General features: G+C 38.9%; 1 protein-coding gene across 4 annotated transcripts in view; it reads right to left on the bottom strand.

Moving 5' to 3' along the window:
* The window catches only part of Tp63 (tumor protein p63), a 205464-nt gene that overhangs the window by 117320 nt on the left and 71310 nt on the right, over positions 1-16834 (bottom strand). For all 4 annotated transcript variants that reach the window (XM_052753869.1, XM_052753870.1, XM_052753871.1 and 1 more), the window contains exons 2-3: positions 9603-9731; positions 8706-8838 (exon numbers count right to left, since the gene is read on the bottom strand). In XM_052753869.1, the coding sequence (XP_052609829.1) occupies positions 8706-8838; positions 9603-9731 (262 nt within the window). The remainder of the gene's footprint in view (positions 1-8705; positions 8839-9602; positions 9732-16834) is intronic.

Below are 16834 nucleotides of genomic sequence, written 5' to 3'. Positions count from 1 at the left end.
AATTTCTAAGTATTCTTAATGCTGTTGGTCCTCAGACCACGTTTTGAGAACTAAACCATGTCTTGGGTCTATATAGATCTGACTTCACTGCTATGTTAAGGGTTAAACCCAGGTGGATCTGTGTGTTGAGCCACCAAAGTTCATGTTCCCAGTCACTCCACTGGAAAAGAATAGTGCAAAACCACTCAATGACAACTGAGTAATATATAAATTATTAAGTTAAATAGGTATGTTTTCTAATGAGTTCTGTGAAACCTGAACATAAGAAAGATTACATTTGTTTTCAAAAGAAGTCTTCAAACTTCAGCAATAGTTAAAAAAAAACAAAGAAAGAAAGAAAAAGAAAAACCTCAGGCCTGTCTACCTTTAAGTAGGAATGGCCAAGTCCCATTTCACAGCATGCTAACAGGTCATGGAGTAACACTTGATTTTAAAAAGGATGTATATATAGAAATTTCATATTTTTTCTTTCTTCATTGGTAATTGTCGCACTTGGAATTAAAAATTTATAGTTTTGAAAGAGATCACATTTTAACTATACATTACCATTGAGAACCAGGCGGCCCATGAAAAGTATAGCTCCAACCCCTTCATGCACAAAATTTACATCTCAAAAATTGTTTGTCTACTGTAAGTAGTCAGTACCAGCAGCTTCCTCCTGCAGCCTGGGAAACAGAGGCTCAGAAACATTCTGTACTTTTTCTAAGTGGACCAAAATAGTGAATGACAGAGCCGGATTGACTTCAGACTGCTGGCTGCTTGCCTCCAGAGGCTGAAGCCTGTAGACCGCTTCTCCCAGCAGCCAGCAGAGCAGATCTAGAGGCTCAGAAAGCTGGGGCTGCCCCCAGCTCATGCTTATCACAAATGTCCCAAGGGTCACTTGAATCTGAGCTATCTCATCATTAAGAAAAGGTGTGACAGTCACTAGAGCATTTCCAAAGCCCCCATAATTCTCTAAAAGTTTTCCAAGTTTTTCCGGTTGAAACTCTGTCTCCCGGCTGAAGGAAAGGCTGTAGTTTCAAGTCAGCTTGCTAGGATGTCAATGTGCTAAGGTTCTCAGACGATGCAAGGTCACCCTCAGCTCCCCTGTGTCTGCTGAAATCCCTGTCTGTTTATCTGTCCTTTTCAACTTCTCCATTGTGAATGCACACGCACAGAGCACAGTGTCTTAAGTAACTTTGCTGAGGTTACACCAGAGACAGGTGTTAAGGAAACTATTCCCCTGGGGCTATCATTTCTAACTCTCCCTCTGCAGAAGGAGAGGGAGGGGCAGAAGGGAAAGGGTTTCTTTTCAGATTAAACACAGGGACTGCAAACACCTTCCCCCAGGCAATACATTCTCTGCCAGTGTGGGCTGCAGTTTACCCAAACACCAAAGCAAAAAGCAAACAGCCTCTTTTGTAAGGGAAGAGCTGTCAGCTGTCAAGTGATATTTGTGAATTTCTAGAGAAGAAAGAAAGAAAAGAAAACCCTTGCCCTTATTTTATTAAGCAGCTTGTTTGTTCAAGGTTGAAATGCATATGTGTGTTTAAGGTAAAGTCTCCCCGTTGGCACTCTTGAACAAAGTGATGTCTTCCTATTGGCTAGGCCACACAAAGAAGAAAAGAGAAAAACAGTCTGCTGTCGGAGACATCTAAACTCAGTCTAAACTAAGTGTAGAGTGAGCTTCCCCGTGAGCAGAATAGGTGATTACACGCGGATTCCACAGGCCTCGCTAGAGCATTTAGTGTTTAGTGGAATGTTTCCTTGCTCCCATGTTTTAATTGTATTCAGAGAATGAACACACATAGCTCACCAGCCGAGGAGATTGCCAGGGCTTCTACAGGAAAGGTTAAGAAGTGCTGGAGGAAAAGGAAAAAATGATGTAGCCATTCTCAAGCCCAGGACAAATTCTAGACACTATGCACACTGTTTTTCCACCAGGTCTTTTCCACACTGTCCCTGTCACAGCCTGCCCATGCATCAACTAGCTGCTCCAGTCTCCAAGAGGACTTACTTCTCTTCAGCCAAAATGCCTAGCCTTATGAATCCTTCAGATAACTTGACTAAAATGAAAGATGCCACTTATGGAGGCATTTCCATCCCCATGGTGTGCCATCAATGGACACGTCCATCCGCCTCCTACAGATGTTTGCATTTTTTTCACAGAAGATACTGAATCACCAAAGTTATCTCCAGTTTGTAACCCCTCCTCACAACTAATGGATATGTAAACACACAGCAATAATAATAAAAGAAAGAATTCATGGAAACAAGCCCATTGTGAACACAATTTTGTCCCATAATTATGCGTTTATGTATCTATAAGAGAACATCCATATCTAAATATTTTTCTGAAAATTACTATCAATAGAAAAGTTAAAATATGGTGAATCTGAGCAATCTATATTATAACAATGAAGGGTGGTTTTTTCTTGTGAAGATTAGCAAATAAGCTCTATAATAGAAATATAAAAAAAATTTTATAAAACTGGTTTATGACATTCCAGCCAGGGAAGCAGGGATACATTTTATCTAGAACCCCCAATGACCACACCTATCATAATCCCAGAAGAATTTCCAACCAGGCAATACATAGCCACCACATTCTAAGAACCAGAGAGTAAACAGAAACCAAGGAAGAAAACACCCACCCAACAAAGACAAGACCAGATATCACCAAGAATTACAATCTTCCCAAACCCAGATGCCCAATTGCCAGCATACAATCAATAACAGGCAGGACAATACATCTCCACTAGAGCCGATCAACACCAACAAAGTAGGCCCTAAGAACTGCAACATAGCTGAAGCACAAGAAAAAGACCTTGAAATAGCCTTTATGAATATGATAAAGGACTTAAAGATTAAATAAACTCCTTAAAGAAATCAATGAAAACACAAACAGTGGAAGGAATTGAGGAAAACTTATCAAGACCTGAAAGTGAAAAATAGAATAGATAAGGAAAACACAAACTGAGGAAAATCTGGAAATGAACTTCAAGGAACGTGAACAGGCACTTTAGAGGCAAGCCTTGCCAATAGAATATAAGAGATGGAAGAGGGAATCTTAGGCATTGAAAACATGATAGAATAGATGGATACTTTGATCAAAGAAAATGTTAAGTGTAAAAAAATTCTGAATTCTGGCACAAAACATCCAGGAAATCTGGGATATTATGAAAAAAATCTAAGAATAATAGGAATAGAAGAAGAAGAAGTAACAAAGGTCAAAGGCACAGAAAATATTTTTGAAAAATCATAGAAGAAAATTTCTCTAACATAAAGAAGGAGATGTCTATCAAGTTATGAGAGGCATACAGAACACCAAATAGACTGGACAGGAAAATAAATTCCCCTTGTCATATAATATTCAAAACACTAAAATACAAAACAAAGAAAGAATTTAAAAATCAACAAATTTAAGATCCTAAAGAGAAAAAGACCAAGTAACATATAACATATAAAGGCAGAACAATAACCCCTGAATTCTCAATGGAGATGCTAAAAGCTTGAAGGGCCTAGACAGATGTTCTACAGACTCTCAGATGTCATCCCAGACAACTAGACCCAACAACACTTTCAATCACAATAGATAGAGAAAATAAGACATTCCATGATAAAGCCAAAATTAAGCAATATCTAACTACAAATCCAGCCCTCCAAAAGGTACTAGAAGGAAAGTTCAACATTAGGAGATTAAGTACACCCAAGAAAACACAAGGAATAAATAATCTCAGACCAGCAAATTAAAAGAGGGAACACACACACACATACACACACACACACACACACACACACACACACACACACACACACACACATACACACACAAACAACAAAATAACAGTAATCAACAAACCCTGCTCATTGAAAACTCTCAACATCAATGGTCTCAATTACCCAATAAAAAGACACAGGCTAACAGAATGGATGTGAAAACAGGGCCCATCCTTCTGCTGTATACAAGAAACACACCTTAGCATCAAAGATAAATATCACCTTAGATAAAAGGATAGAAAGAGATGCTTCCAGTGAATGGACCTAAGAAGAAAGCTGATGTAGCCATTTTAATATCTGGCAAAACAGACTTCAAACCAAAACAATTCAGAGAGATAGGGAAGGACACTAAATAATCAAAGGAAAATCTACCAAGGGGATATCAATTCTTAACATCTATGCACCAAACACAAGGGGACCCAAGTTCATAAAAGAAACACGAGTACAGTTTAAATCACACATTGACCCTCACACACCAACATATTGTGGGAGACTTCAATATATTTTCTTCTATGCTATTTCTTGGTAGATGACAGAGGAAAAACACTGAGATTCTTGGAGTCACCACTAAAATATGCAAATAAACTAAAGACAAAGTAGATAAATTAAAATAATGCAGTTGAAAAAAAGATGAAGTAACCAAAACGACAGAATAAATGGAAACATGAACAATGGAATGAAGAAGCAGAAAGCAATCACAGTCCTAAAGCACACGAATTCCAGTATATCTAAATGGTGTGTACGGCACAAAGAACGACACAAGTTGTCAGAATGCATGGAAGTCATCCAATTACATACTGTTGAGAAAAATTCATTTCAAAACAATGATTTCTTGTCATACTCATCACACAAACAGCAAAGAACTGGAAGTTTCAGATTGCTCAAGTATTACTCGAGACAAAATAGACTAACATGGAAGCACACTGGCAGAGGTTAATGGAAGGAGTAAACAAGGGCCAATTCGCCATGAATGTTAATAATCTTAGATATCACACATGTAAAAAATGTAAACACTTGAAAAGGCAAATAGATCCATAATTATTGCTTGGAAACTTCAACACTCAGTAGTCAATATACCAGGAGACAGAAAAACAGAAAAGATGGAGAACTATACAGTTTCAAATCCAACTGGATCCCGTTGTTATTTATAGAACTTCCCACACAACAAAAGCAGAGTGTGTGGTCTTGTACTTCAGTGGTAGTCTTTCCAGCACTAATAGGTCAAAGTTGAAGTTCTAGAAAAGTGTAAATATATTTAAAACTAAGCAGAACCTGAAAAACACATTAATCACCTCAGTATTTATTGGATGAGGCTATGGCAATGTCTAGTGGGAAATTTATTATAGTCAATGCTAAAATCTGCAGGAGAAAAAGAAAATATAAATATAAATATAATTGAGGAGGCTTAGACATTAGAGCACTGACAAAATGATGGCTGTAAGAAAAGAAAGGAGAAGCAGGGAAGGAGGAGGAAGAGAAAACACAGGAGAGAGAAATGATGAGGAAATGAGAAAAACAAGGAGGAAGATGAGAAAGAGGAAGACGAGGAAGAGGAAGAAGGGAAATGGTAGGGAGGAGAAAAGAAATTTCAGGAAAAAAATAAGGGCGGGGTGCAAAATAAAGCAAAAGGCACAGAAGTCAGGAAAGCAAACAAAAAATAAATGAGGTTGGATAGAGAAAACTATTAGAAAAAAAGGTAAAGTAAAATTTGAGGTGTTTTGTTGAAAGGTAATCAATATTGGTAAGTCTCTGGTACTGAAAGTTTCCATGATAGTACATGAAAATATAATTATCTATCTTTCCACTATTAGCAGACTATAAAGGAAATATTCCAAACAATTCTATATGCATGGGCTTAGTAACTATAATTCAATTTATCATTTCTCAAAAACTACATCTTGTCAAGACTCGCCCAAGATAAAAGAATAGCAGCAGTCCTATAAAGGAATTCGGTTTCGAGCTCCTGGAAAAGACATACCAGGCCTCGATGGTTTCATTGGTGAATTCTATCAAGTGTGCAAAAGAGAATTATCATTCTATAGAGCCTTTCAATTTCAACCAATGTTTGTGCTGGGAATAGAATCCCGGTCCTCTTGAAGAGCACCCCAGGCTTTGAATGGCTGAGTCACTCTGCAGCTCTAAACACTGTAATTTTTAATGCTCAAATTTTTCTTATCTAAACATTCTTTAGTTGAATTTTTCAGCCTGCCCTCTTCAAATTTCTGAGTCCCTCTAATGCTTTGATGCTAACAGTTTTGCAAATGTGGACTTACTCCGCCCATCATAATCAGTTTTGCTCATGTTCCAAAGCCTTATTACAAATCACCCTCTCTGTAACATATTGCTGGTCTTTCTCAGTCTTAATAAATCATAACTTTGTCATGTTTCTGTAAGAATATCCATACTTCTGAGTAGATTTCATGGGTAATTTTATACCCATTTGCTATTTTATAACCTTTAATGCTATTTCATGGTCTTCTCAAGGGAAGAAACAATGATTTCCTCATCTACAGCATAACATGCCGTAGGTAGTTGCTAAATAATAAGTGTGTTTGGACTTGTACACATGATGGGAATTTTATATAAATCTGGGTCATAGAAGTAAGCTGATATGTCCTGGGACAGGTACTATGGCCAAACACACACACACACACACACACACACACACACACACACACACACACACACACATTGCAGTCTATTGAGATGTAGAATTGAAGGTTTCTCACGTATATCTGGGATGAGTCAGTAAGGTTATAAATACAGAGCATTTTAGGTAATTACCACTCAGTTTCCTTTAAGTAAAATTTGATTTAACGTGAAGTATAAAGGGTAAATAAATGCAAAATAGTTATTTGGCCAGCATCCATCACTGAGGAGAATGTTTAGCTGTTAATATTTAATCCACATTTTGAATGTATTAGAGGCATGCTTACACAGATCCAAAGTAATACAAATCTGAGAAATACAGTAATATATAAAACAATAGAATCAAGGAACATTATGGCACTTGAGAAAACATAAAATATGAATTTCTTTTGAGATATTTCACTCAGCCTCATTCACTAACCCAGTAGAACTAATTTTCAGCAGCATAAAACACATTCTAATAAAATTATACACAGTATCTACAATCTAATTTAACATCTATACTTTAATTTCTTTTGCTAATAATCAGACCAAAACATCATGATTCCATTTCTTGGCCATATGAAAAACTAGAAAAAAATAGGATGAATTTCTCAATTTCTGCCCTTAGTAATCTGTCATGTCTCTTCATGCCCATTATAGAGCTGTGTTTCTTATACAGTGAGAAAAGAATTGGCCGGGTTCCCCACTTATTAAAATACTATACTGATGGGGAAAGTAATTTATGTGTAGACTTTACAAAGTATTTAGCAATTACCCGATAGTGGAACTGTGGAAGGCCGCTACTAAAGCTGAAGAAACGAGCCCCACACAGTCTCACAGCAGTTGAGAAGGGCCAGGCATCTAAGAGTCTCCCTGCTTTCTAACTTACAGAGCAGAGCACTGTTAGGGCGTCCTGCGCAAACTCACTCTTTTGCCATGCCAGCTGCTGAGGCCTGTGGAAATCTGGCCCGGACTGTGTAACTGCCATTCATATCTAACTATGTGTGTGCAGAGATAAAGACAAGACGGCATCAGAATAGTGCTAATATAGAAGTTGAAAATTCATATTCGATTAGAATTTATGACAATTGTAAGTTCTTTTGAGTTAAAAATGGGCTATCTACAGAAAGGTAAGCTTGTTTATTTAATGAGATTCAGTCTTTCTCTCCTTCCATGCACATGTCAATACAGCTGCCTCGAGTGCTTTATTATTATTTTTTCCTCTCTGGCAAAACCCTACTGCCTTCTTTCTGAACCCGTACTATGTGCTCTCGAGCACTCCAATGACAAAAATGTGGTGGCCCCTGATTCCTGAAGAGACAGAGAAATAAACAAGTGTAGTATTGCGTAACACAGAACATACCAAAAGTTATCATCACCGTTGCTTCAGAGGGATGGTATTTAATTCCAGAGGGTGGAAACGGTGACATAGAAAAGATTCCAAGAGAGAGCAGGGCAGAGAGGGTAGTGAGGGACAGATAAGAACTGGATAGGGGGAAGAAAAATGTGGAAATGATATTTTGGAAGAGAATGTTTTCAACAACACAATGAAACAACAGAACAGTCTGGAACACTAGGAAACCAAGTATGTCCATGTATAAATTACAATGTTGGGAACTGGAATTTAAAAGCTTGTCATTTTAAATTTCGTAACTTTAGCTATTCCTATGTAGCCAAGAGTTAGAATAGAAAGTCTTTTCAGCATAAGCACACACAACTTCTTTAAGGCAGGTGCGCCTTTGCTTGGAATCATCTGAGTTTTTTGTTTTGTTTTGTTTTTGTTTTTGTTTTTTGGTACAGGATCTGTATCAAAATTAACAGTAATACTCCTGACCTAGCCAGAAACAGAAGTCACCAGTATGGTTTCACCACTTAATAAATAGGTAATAAACCTAACATCCTAACATTATGAGTGACACATTGGAAAAGCCCAGGAAATACCACTTATTTTTCATCTATGTTCCTTTTGACTTTGTTTCCTGAGTATGTGCACAGAAGTTACTTCTTCCTTCAGCATTACTGTGAAGCCAAATGAGAAAAGTGGTTCCCACAGTGGGATGGATCTGGGCAGCATCAGATCCAGCTTCTGCTTCTCTAGGGCTGTGAGCACCCTGGTGCCATCATCCTCTCTAATTTGGGCTTATCATAAAGAACAATGTAGAAAACAGACAGACAAATGAAAAGAAAAAGCAGCTAATCATTTCCCAGGTGACTAGATCTGCTCTCTTCCCAACGGTCTTTCTGTTCAGAGCCATCTCCTTTTGATTTGCCAATAGCCTGGCCCACACACTGAAGAGGAAGCTCAGGGTACTCACCCACATGGGGTCACTGAGGTCTGAGTCCTGCATGCGAATACAATCCATGCTGATCTCAATCTTGTTGGTTGCACCATTTTCTGATGGTTCATCCACAAAGTTCAAGTCGATGGGCTGTACTGAACATATAGGCCTAGCACAAAGAGGAGGAAGGTATGCATCACCAATCGGGAGAAACTACAAGGCATTTAACTAATTAATAATAATGAAGATTTGCTGCTTCAGTGTTGGCCAGTCCTTGCTTAGAATCAGAAACCCCAGGTTTGAATCTGGACTCAACCATTTCCCATACGCATCATCTGAGGAAGGTCAAACTAAATCCTGCTTGGCAAGTTGGAGGCATGACCTCTGCTGGCTGACACGAAGGCTAACATGGATAGATCAGGGACAGTGCTATGTGCAGATCCTGGAAGGTCAGTGGCAGACAGGAAGCACTCTAATGTCTCCTTTCATCTTTCTATCAACTTAACTAAAACCTGGTTTTGATAAAAACAGTAATAAACATTTTACACAGAAATGTAAAATGACTAATGAAATGGAGTGTTTCGCCTTCTTAGGGGATATGTTTTCAAGAAAAAGGAATAGGGCTTGAGGGTCAGACATTGATAATGGGGAAGGTGTTTCAGATTGTTCTGGGAAAAACATTTAGAATGTGTACAGTGCTACTACTTCAAGGTAATGATGTTCTTTTGGTATTGAAAACTAGAGAAAGAAAACTACTTTATTATATTATATATTTATTATTTATATATTATATTATTGACAGCCTTAAATTTACAAAAGTATAACTTTTATTAACTGACTCTCAAAATGTTCTGTAGTAAATGATGTTTCAGCCATTTGTGTTGACTTATTTTTAAAGAGTTCAGGTGTCCTTCTTGATTATTCGATACTTACTGTTCCAAAAAATCCCAGATATGCTGGAAAACTTCTGGGCTGAGGAACTCACTTGTCTGGGTGCTCTGCGACATGGCGGATCGGTAATAACTTTCTTTCCAAGAGAAATGAGCTGGGGTTTCTACGAAACTTAAAAGGACAAAAAAAATGAAGCTAAGATTATAGTTTCTGTATTCATGACACTGGCTAATTAAATCAAATCTAAACGATCTGGAAAACACCAATGAGTCTATAAAGTCATACAGGCGTATGGAACACAGTTCCTAAGTTGCACAAATGATGTTTCTTTAGAAAGCATCCCAGACTACACTCTGCAGGTAATCAAGACAGAACTTCCAGTGCTAGACAATCAAGTCATTTTTATCAAATGCATCTCTCTTAATTAATAGCATTGTTACTGCATGCTATACTTACACTTCCCAACAGAGTGTAGATTTCAAAAAGAAAATAAACAGCCCTTCATTAAATCTGTCGGCAAGGCTGACCTATCATTAAACTTATTTTATAAGTGCCTCAAATGATTATCTGCCCATTCTGCCTCCAGCAGATAAGAAGTAGAACTGGAAAACAGAAGTCATTTCAGAGAACTTCAATTTTGCCCTCAGATTAATAACTTCTCTTGTAGCTACAATTTTAGCACCACACTGTAGGACAATAAACATAAGCTTCTTGGACCTAAGGCTTTATTTTTTTTATCACTAGTTGCTTACCAGAGTGTGTGTGTGTGTGTGTGTGTGTGTGTGTGTGTGTGTGTGTGTGTGTGTAGGTGTTACTTAATTGGAGTTAGAATTCATGGTTAACTAAGGGATACACAAACACCGGGATTCCGTGCCAATTAATGCCACTTGAACTTGTTCATTTTGTGGCTAGGTTCTCAAGTATGATTTTTTTTTTTTTAAATTCAACATTGATTCCTGTTTAACTAGAATGAAACTCCAGCTTTTTCAGTTGATATATTCTCTAAGTCTGAATATTATCTGCCTAGATAATCTGGGTAGTGATTTGCTATAATGATCAGTAGGCTAATTTTACCTCAGAATGAAATTAGTTATGCTCTTAAATCATCGCTGTTCATGTAAAAATGAAGGGAATTAATAGTGTACGAGGACAGTTAATCTTCTTACTCCCCTGTCAAATATTTACTCTGTATTCTATTTACGTAGTAGGCGATTACAACACTGGGGTTATTAATAAATCATACCAACCTACCTCAGCAGTACATTCATTGATCAGGTTAAATAATATAAAAATAATGAATAAAATATGCATCGTTCACCAAGAAGCATCTGAGTATTGCAAATAAAAAGTGAGTATGACTGTCTCATTCCTCTGGGAGGTCATGGTGGAGACAAGAGGAAAACAATCTATAATACACATGGTGAGTGTAAACATCTCTATTAAATCATGATATATAATTTCGGCAGGCCCAAAGAAAGAGACAAGTGGCCGAGGGAGAATCAGCCTGAGCAGTAAGAGCTAATGTACACTGTAGGTAGACTAGCAAGGAGGTCAACCAGTTGTCTGTCTCATCTACTTTGGTCTACAGTCAAATATGAAGGGCTAACAAGGACAATAACTTAGTGCATATGAAACATAAAGGCTGTGCAAAATTTTGGACACAGAATGTGGAGATATGCAATTGGGGGGGGATATGAAACTTAAATGCTGTGTCAAAAGAAGCATGGGCACTAGGACTTACATTGAACGGTCCTTTTGTAAGCTGGTCTTTAAAGATTTGTTTCTAATTTTAATCATGTGCACACGTCTGTGTCTATGTGGGTGTATATGTTCATAAGTGCCGGTATTGGTGGAACCCAGATAAGGGAATTAGATCTCTTGGAGGGGGAGTTACAGGTGGTTGTGAGCTACCAGGCATGGTTACTGGGAACCAAACTCTTTCAAAGGAACATCCAGTCCTCTAGTCCTCCATAATTTGAGAAGGGGGAAAAATGTTACTTTTCATCAGTAGTATGTCACCTATCTCATGCATATTCATAAACACTCCTTTAAATTATACAACTCAGAAGCCAATGGGCTGGTACCCACATCCGCTGACACACATTCCTCCCTTATGGTGAGTGGCTATAGTCATTGCTTCTAGAGTACGCTATCCTTTACTTTACTTTGCTAAATAAACTTCCTCTTAAACTGGGTGGACTTTTTTTTCCTCTCTAAGAGTACAAAAATTTAGAAATGTACACCTAGTGAGATATTGACCTCCAAAGAGAGAAGAAGAAATGATAGGGGAAGGCAGATGAAGTGGGGTGAGGGGAGGAAAAAGGAAGAGAGAGGAGGGGCATAGAGTTCAAGGCTGTCTATTAGGACATGCTTACACATCTCCTTTGCAGACAGAGTTAATTTCTTGTTCGGTAGTTCAGCATGCAAACACTATGGGGGTGTGGAGTGGAGAGGTCACCTAGGGCCATAGGGCATGAACGATGAAGTAAGCACTGCCCATCTTTTAAGTCTTTGCCTATGGGAGAATCTCAGTATCAATTACTCATGCAACAATGGCTTCCTTCAAAGGTCTCTGTCAAACCAGTCACGCCCAAACACTGGAAGTCTGAAGCTTTTTTTTTTTTAAGTTCTTTATGGCCTTTTTTTTTTTTCTTTCTTTAAACAAACTATCCTTCACTCTGTATTCTAATTCAGAAAAGAATACTTTTCTTTGTAGAAGTTACTGGAAAACACGCATCAGTCAACAGTTGGCATTTTCTTTTGCTTTCCCATTGCCCCAGAAAGCATCACTGCCAGCTTGATTCTGTTCACTGACCACGTGGAAAGGCTAGACTGAAACACCAAACTAAAGAACAATCAGGCCAGCTCTGTTATGCTCCAGCATGTCTCTTTCTGCAGTTTTTAAAAATAAATTAGAGCCGGGCGGTGGTGGCGCACGCCTTTAATCCCAGCACTCGGGAGGCAGAGCCAGGCGGATCTCTGTGAGTTCGAGGCCAGCCTGGGCTACCAAGTGAGTTCCAGGAAAGGCGCAAAGCTACACAGAGAAACCCTGTCTCAAAAAACCAAAAAAATAAATAAATAAATAAATAATAAATAAATAAATAAATAAATTAGGACATGAGATGCTAATACTTTCCATACCTGGACCAACCTATGGCTTTTTAGCAGTGCCCATGCTTGCCATTTATCCAGAAACATAAATATGGGGGAATTCATTTTAAGAACAACGTCTCCCTATTTCCCTTTAGAACATACACACACACACACACACACACACACACACACACACACACACACACACGCACACACACAAAGACTCTCACACACATATATTTAGAAATGCACTTGATGCTACACAAGCGTGTCCTAAACTGCCTAACAGAAAAGATAACAGTTAGTAAGGCAACAACTGGAAGCTCCTGGCTGCTGCTAGATTTCCTGACTCAAAGAGCCCTTGACCAGGTCTCAGTGACCGTGGAGAGGAAAGCAGCTCTTCCAGGAGCATCCTCTCCAGCTAGGATCACACTGGAACTCTCATAGGTTGAGGGGATGATATCATGCATGAGTCCCGGCTATGAAGGATGGTTAGCCTATCAAGCTCATCCTGTCTCATTAACATCACAACATGAACTTCCTCAAGATCCATTACTGTGCTGCAATGTTGGCTGTTGAGAACAGGAGGCTAAACTCCCTGGGACTTTCCAAGCAATGGTTAATCACAGCTATGATTCTAACATATTATTATGAAATAAGTTTAAAAGACATTTACACTAAAATACAGAGGTGATAAAGGCTGAAAACTCATCTCCTCCTAATCGTCTTGCTAGCTAGCATACATCAATACTCCTGAGTGCCATTCAAAAACAAATACGGTAGGATGGCTTAGTTAAAAAATAAAATTATCTGTGGATTCCATGCCATACCTCTGAAATAAATGCACATAATACACGTGGACTCAACCATCTACAGAGATTCTATTATGTGGAAAGCCATGTAGAGGGGTTAGCAAATGAATAGGGCATGTTGCTTTTTAGAAAGTTTTTTTTGGTTTGTTTGTTTGTTTGTTTTTGTTGTTGTTGTTTTTTCTTAAGCCAGGTGGTGGTGACACAGGCCTTTAATCCCAGTACTCGGGAGGCAGAACCAGAAAGTGAGTTCGAAGCCAGTCTGGTCTACAGAGTGAGATCCAGCACAGGCACCAAAACTATACAGAGAAACTCTGTCTCAAAAAACAAAAACCAAACAAACAAAAAGGTTTTTTTTTTCCCCATAGATATTATTAGTATAGTGCTTTTAACTTTTTCTTAATTTTTACTCTTTATCGCAGCATCTTATGCACCAATTTCTAATTTCCTACTGGACGGTGACCTTCTTAGGGGTCGACAAGCCAACCCAGGCCAGTCCTCTCAGTTTGTGCTCTGCCTGTCTGAGGTGTCTGAGGATCGGTAGTAGAGCCTTGCTGTGGATTAAGGCGCGATCTTTGAATGGGGCCTGCTTTTCCAGTTATGCAGAGGCCCTCGAGCCTCAGAGAAGAGAAGCAGGTTCGTCAAGTTCACTCAGGCAGTAAATGATAAAGCTGGGACTTAAACACAAGATTGTGTGGCTTCAAAGTCATGCCTTATTAAATTACATATATAATGTCTAGTTCTCATTCTCCATACAACTTTGGAGCCAAGGAATTTTAACATTTAGGAGATTTTCTTTTTAAGGTTAAAAATCTACTGAACCTATTTTGTCACAATAAGCATCTCTTGCCAACAAGATGGGCATGAAATGGCATTAAAAACTAGTGGTGATAAGCAAAGGTTATGGGACCCTTTTGCCCGGTGATAAAGTTTAGGTTGTGGGACCCTTTTGCTGATGGCACTGTGACTGCCATCTAAGACCCTAGGCAGAAGCTCTGGTAAAGCAGATACACCTTTCCCACCTATCAGTCCACTATCAGTTTTTACTTGCAGAATAAGTGTGTTTCATAGGCACAGAGGAGTCTGAGCTGAAGCTGGCCTACAAAGAAAAGATAAGAACAGTCCAAACCTTTCAGAGAAATGGACCTAGAGGTAAAGAACTCTGCCAGACCTGGAGTGGATGGGAATTCCACCACCAACCAACTCAGAATCCTTTCTCTTTCAAAACAGTTGGGGGAAAGATTTTAGATCCATTTCTCTCGGCCTATCCTTAAGCAAAACAAAAGGCAACCATCTCTGTCACAGAGGACAGGAAGAACCTTGAGCTCAGGTCCCCTTTTCCCAGGACAGAACCTACTGGATATGTATTTTTTGGCCTTGTTTCATCTTCCACATAAAACTGAAATACTACATCAGGAAACAGAGAAATCAGTAGCCTTTCTCTCCCTAGTTTGGCTAAATTGTAAATAAGTCCACATTTCTTTACCAATTTGGTTCCTAAGTTCTTTGAAATACAGGGAGGCCAAGGTTAGGAACCCTTAACAGCATCAGCATGGGTGACTTTCAAAAGCCTGGAGAGGAGCCCTGGATGTAGCTTAGCCTTTGAGCATTCCCAAAGCCTTGCATTCAATCCTCAACATCAGCTCAGTGGAAGGAAGGGTGGTGGGGAAGGGAGTCTACAGATATAGTGTGAAAATACAGCCAACTTCCCTGGTGCTCAAGGAGGATGGTGGATAAAGGGAGTCTACAGATGTAGTGTGAAAATACATCCAACTTCCTAGTGCTCAAGAGACCTTGATCACTAGAATACTCAGGGCATCTCTCCAACTCTCAGACAAAAGTTGATCAAAACCCTGAGGTTGATTTCTCTTTCTAATATCCATCTATCTAGTGGTTGATAGTTTCTTACCAACCTGTCTAGGTCTCTGAAGCATTTTAGATCACATAATTCTTTTCCCATTTTTAGTTCAGAAACCCTTGAAATCTTTGAATTACACTACTGTGGTCATAATGATTAGCATCATTAAAATTGCTGATATTAATTATTAATATCTAGCTTTAAGGAGGCCAAAGAACATCTTGAAGCCTTTCGGTGCATTGTCCATTTATCATACCCACCAGCCTCTAAAGGCCACAGATGAACAGATTTGCTCTTCGATTGGGTAAAGCCAACCTCCTCACCATCACTCACTTGCTCTAAGTCTGGCTGGCCCATTAGCATATTTGCTTACTTAAATGGCAGTTTTTTCCCTACCATTGTGTTGAAAATAGTCAGTGTGTTTCCTGTCTCTCCATTTGTGATGGTTACTTTTGATTGACAGTTGATTGGCTTAGTAAACACTTAGGGGATTACTGAAAGACATCCCCAAGTATGGTTGGGATAGTCTGTCCAAAGACAGTTTTCAAAAGGGCTCTGATCAATTCAATGTGTTAATCTCTTGTGTATTCATAATATAATTGCTTTATTGAGAGCCAATGAAAAGTATGAGGTGGGACATAGCTGTGTGTATGTGCATGTGCTATACATTTTATGCCTGTTCAGATGTATGTGTACATATGTGTGAAGTGACGCATACAAGTGTCCACATATATATGGAGGCTCAAGGCTGATGCTGGCAGGCAGTCTTCCCCAATAGTTCTTCACATTATGCTTTAAGGCAGGCTCTCTCTATGAATCTGGAGTTCATAGCTGTGGTTAGGCTAGCCAGATCCCCCTGTCCCTACCATCCAAGCGCTGGACTTATAAGCTGCCACCTTCACTTGGCATGTGGGTTCTGGGGATATATTAGTTCTCATGCCTGCTATTTGCACAAGCAAGCATGTTACATCCTAAGCCATCTCCCTAGTCCTATTTGTTATTTCTATTCCCTGCCTGCCAAAAAGTAAAGAACAGCCCATCCCATATGCTCCTGTTACCAGTGTACCAAGTAGCTGTGGAGAAAATGGAAACTCCATGTCCCCATCCCACAGAATTCTGATTCAAATGATGGATACTCTGAGCCTCAGCATCAAATCTTTCATCTCTTGTCCATGCCAGGTGTTGTTCATAACATCAAGATGAGTATTTAACACATCTTCTACCCCAATTCAAATACACTCATCAGCTTTACTCTTAGCAAACAAAATTTAGAATGAACTGCATCTGGAGCATATCTTATGCCTCAGTTGATTTCCATTTATCCTAATTTATGGAGCATCATGCTCAAAGGGGTTCCTCCTATATATCATTGAAGTGATTAATATTAGGATGAATCTCCTATAAGCCCATTTCTATTCAGGCATTCACCAAAGTTAGTAACTATCACTGAAGTGAATAATACAGGAAGAATCTCCTATAAGCCCATTTCTTCTCTATTCAGGCATTCATCAGAG

The sequence above is a fragment of the Peromyscus californicus genome, unplaced genomic scaffold, assembly GCF_007827085.1.
Source record: "Peromyscus californicus insignis strain IS unplaced genomic scaffold, ASM782708v3 Scaffold_25__1_contigs__length_3188244, whole genome shotgun sequence".
NCBI lineage: Eukaryota > Metazoa > Chordata > Mammalia > Rodentia > Cricetidae > Peromyscus > Peromyscus californicus.
The sequence above is the reverse complement of the archived record's forward strand: the minus strand, read 5'-3'. Positions and strand labels throughout refer to the sequence as shown.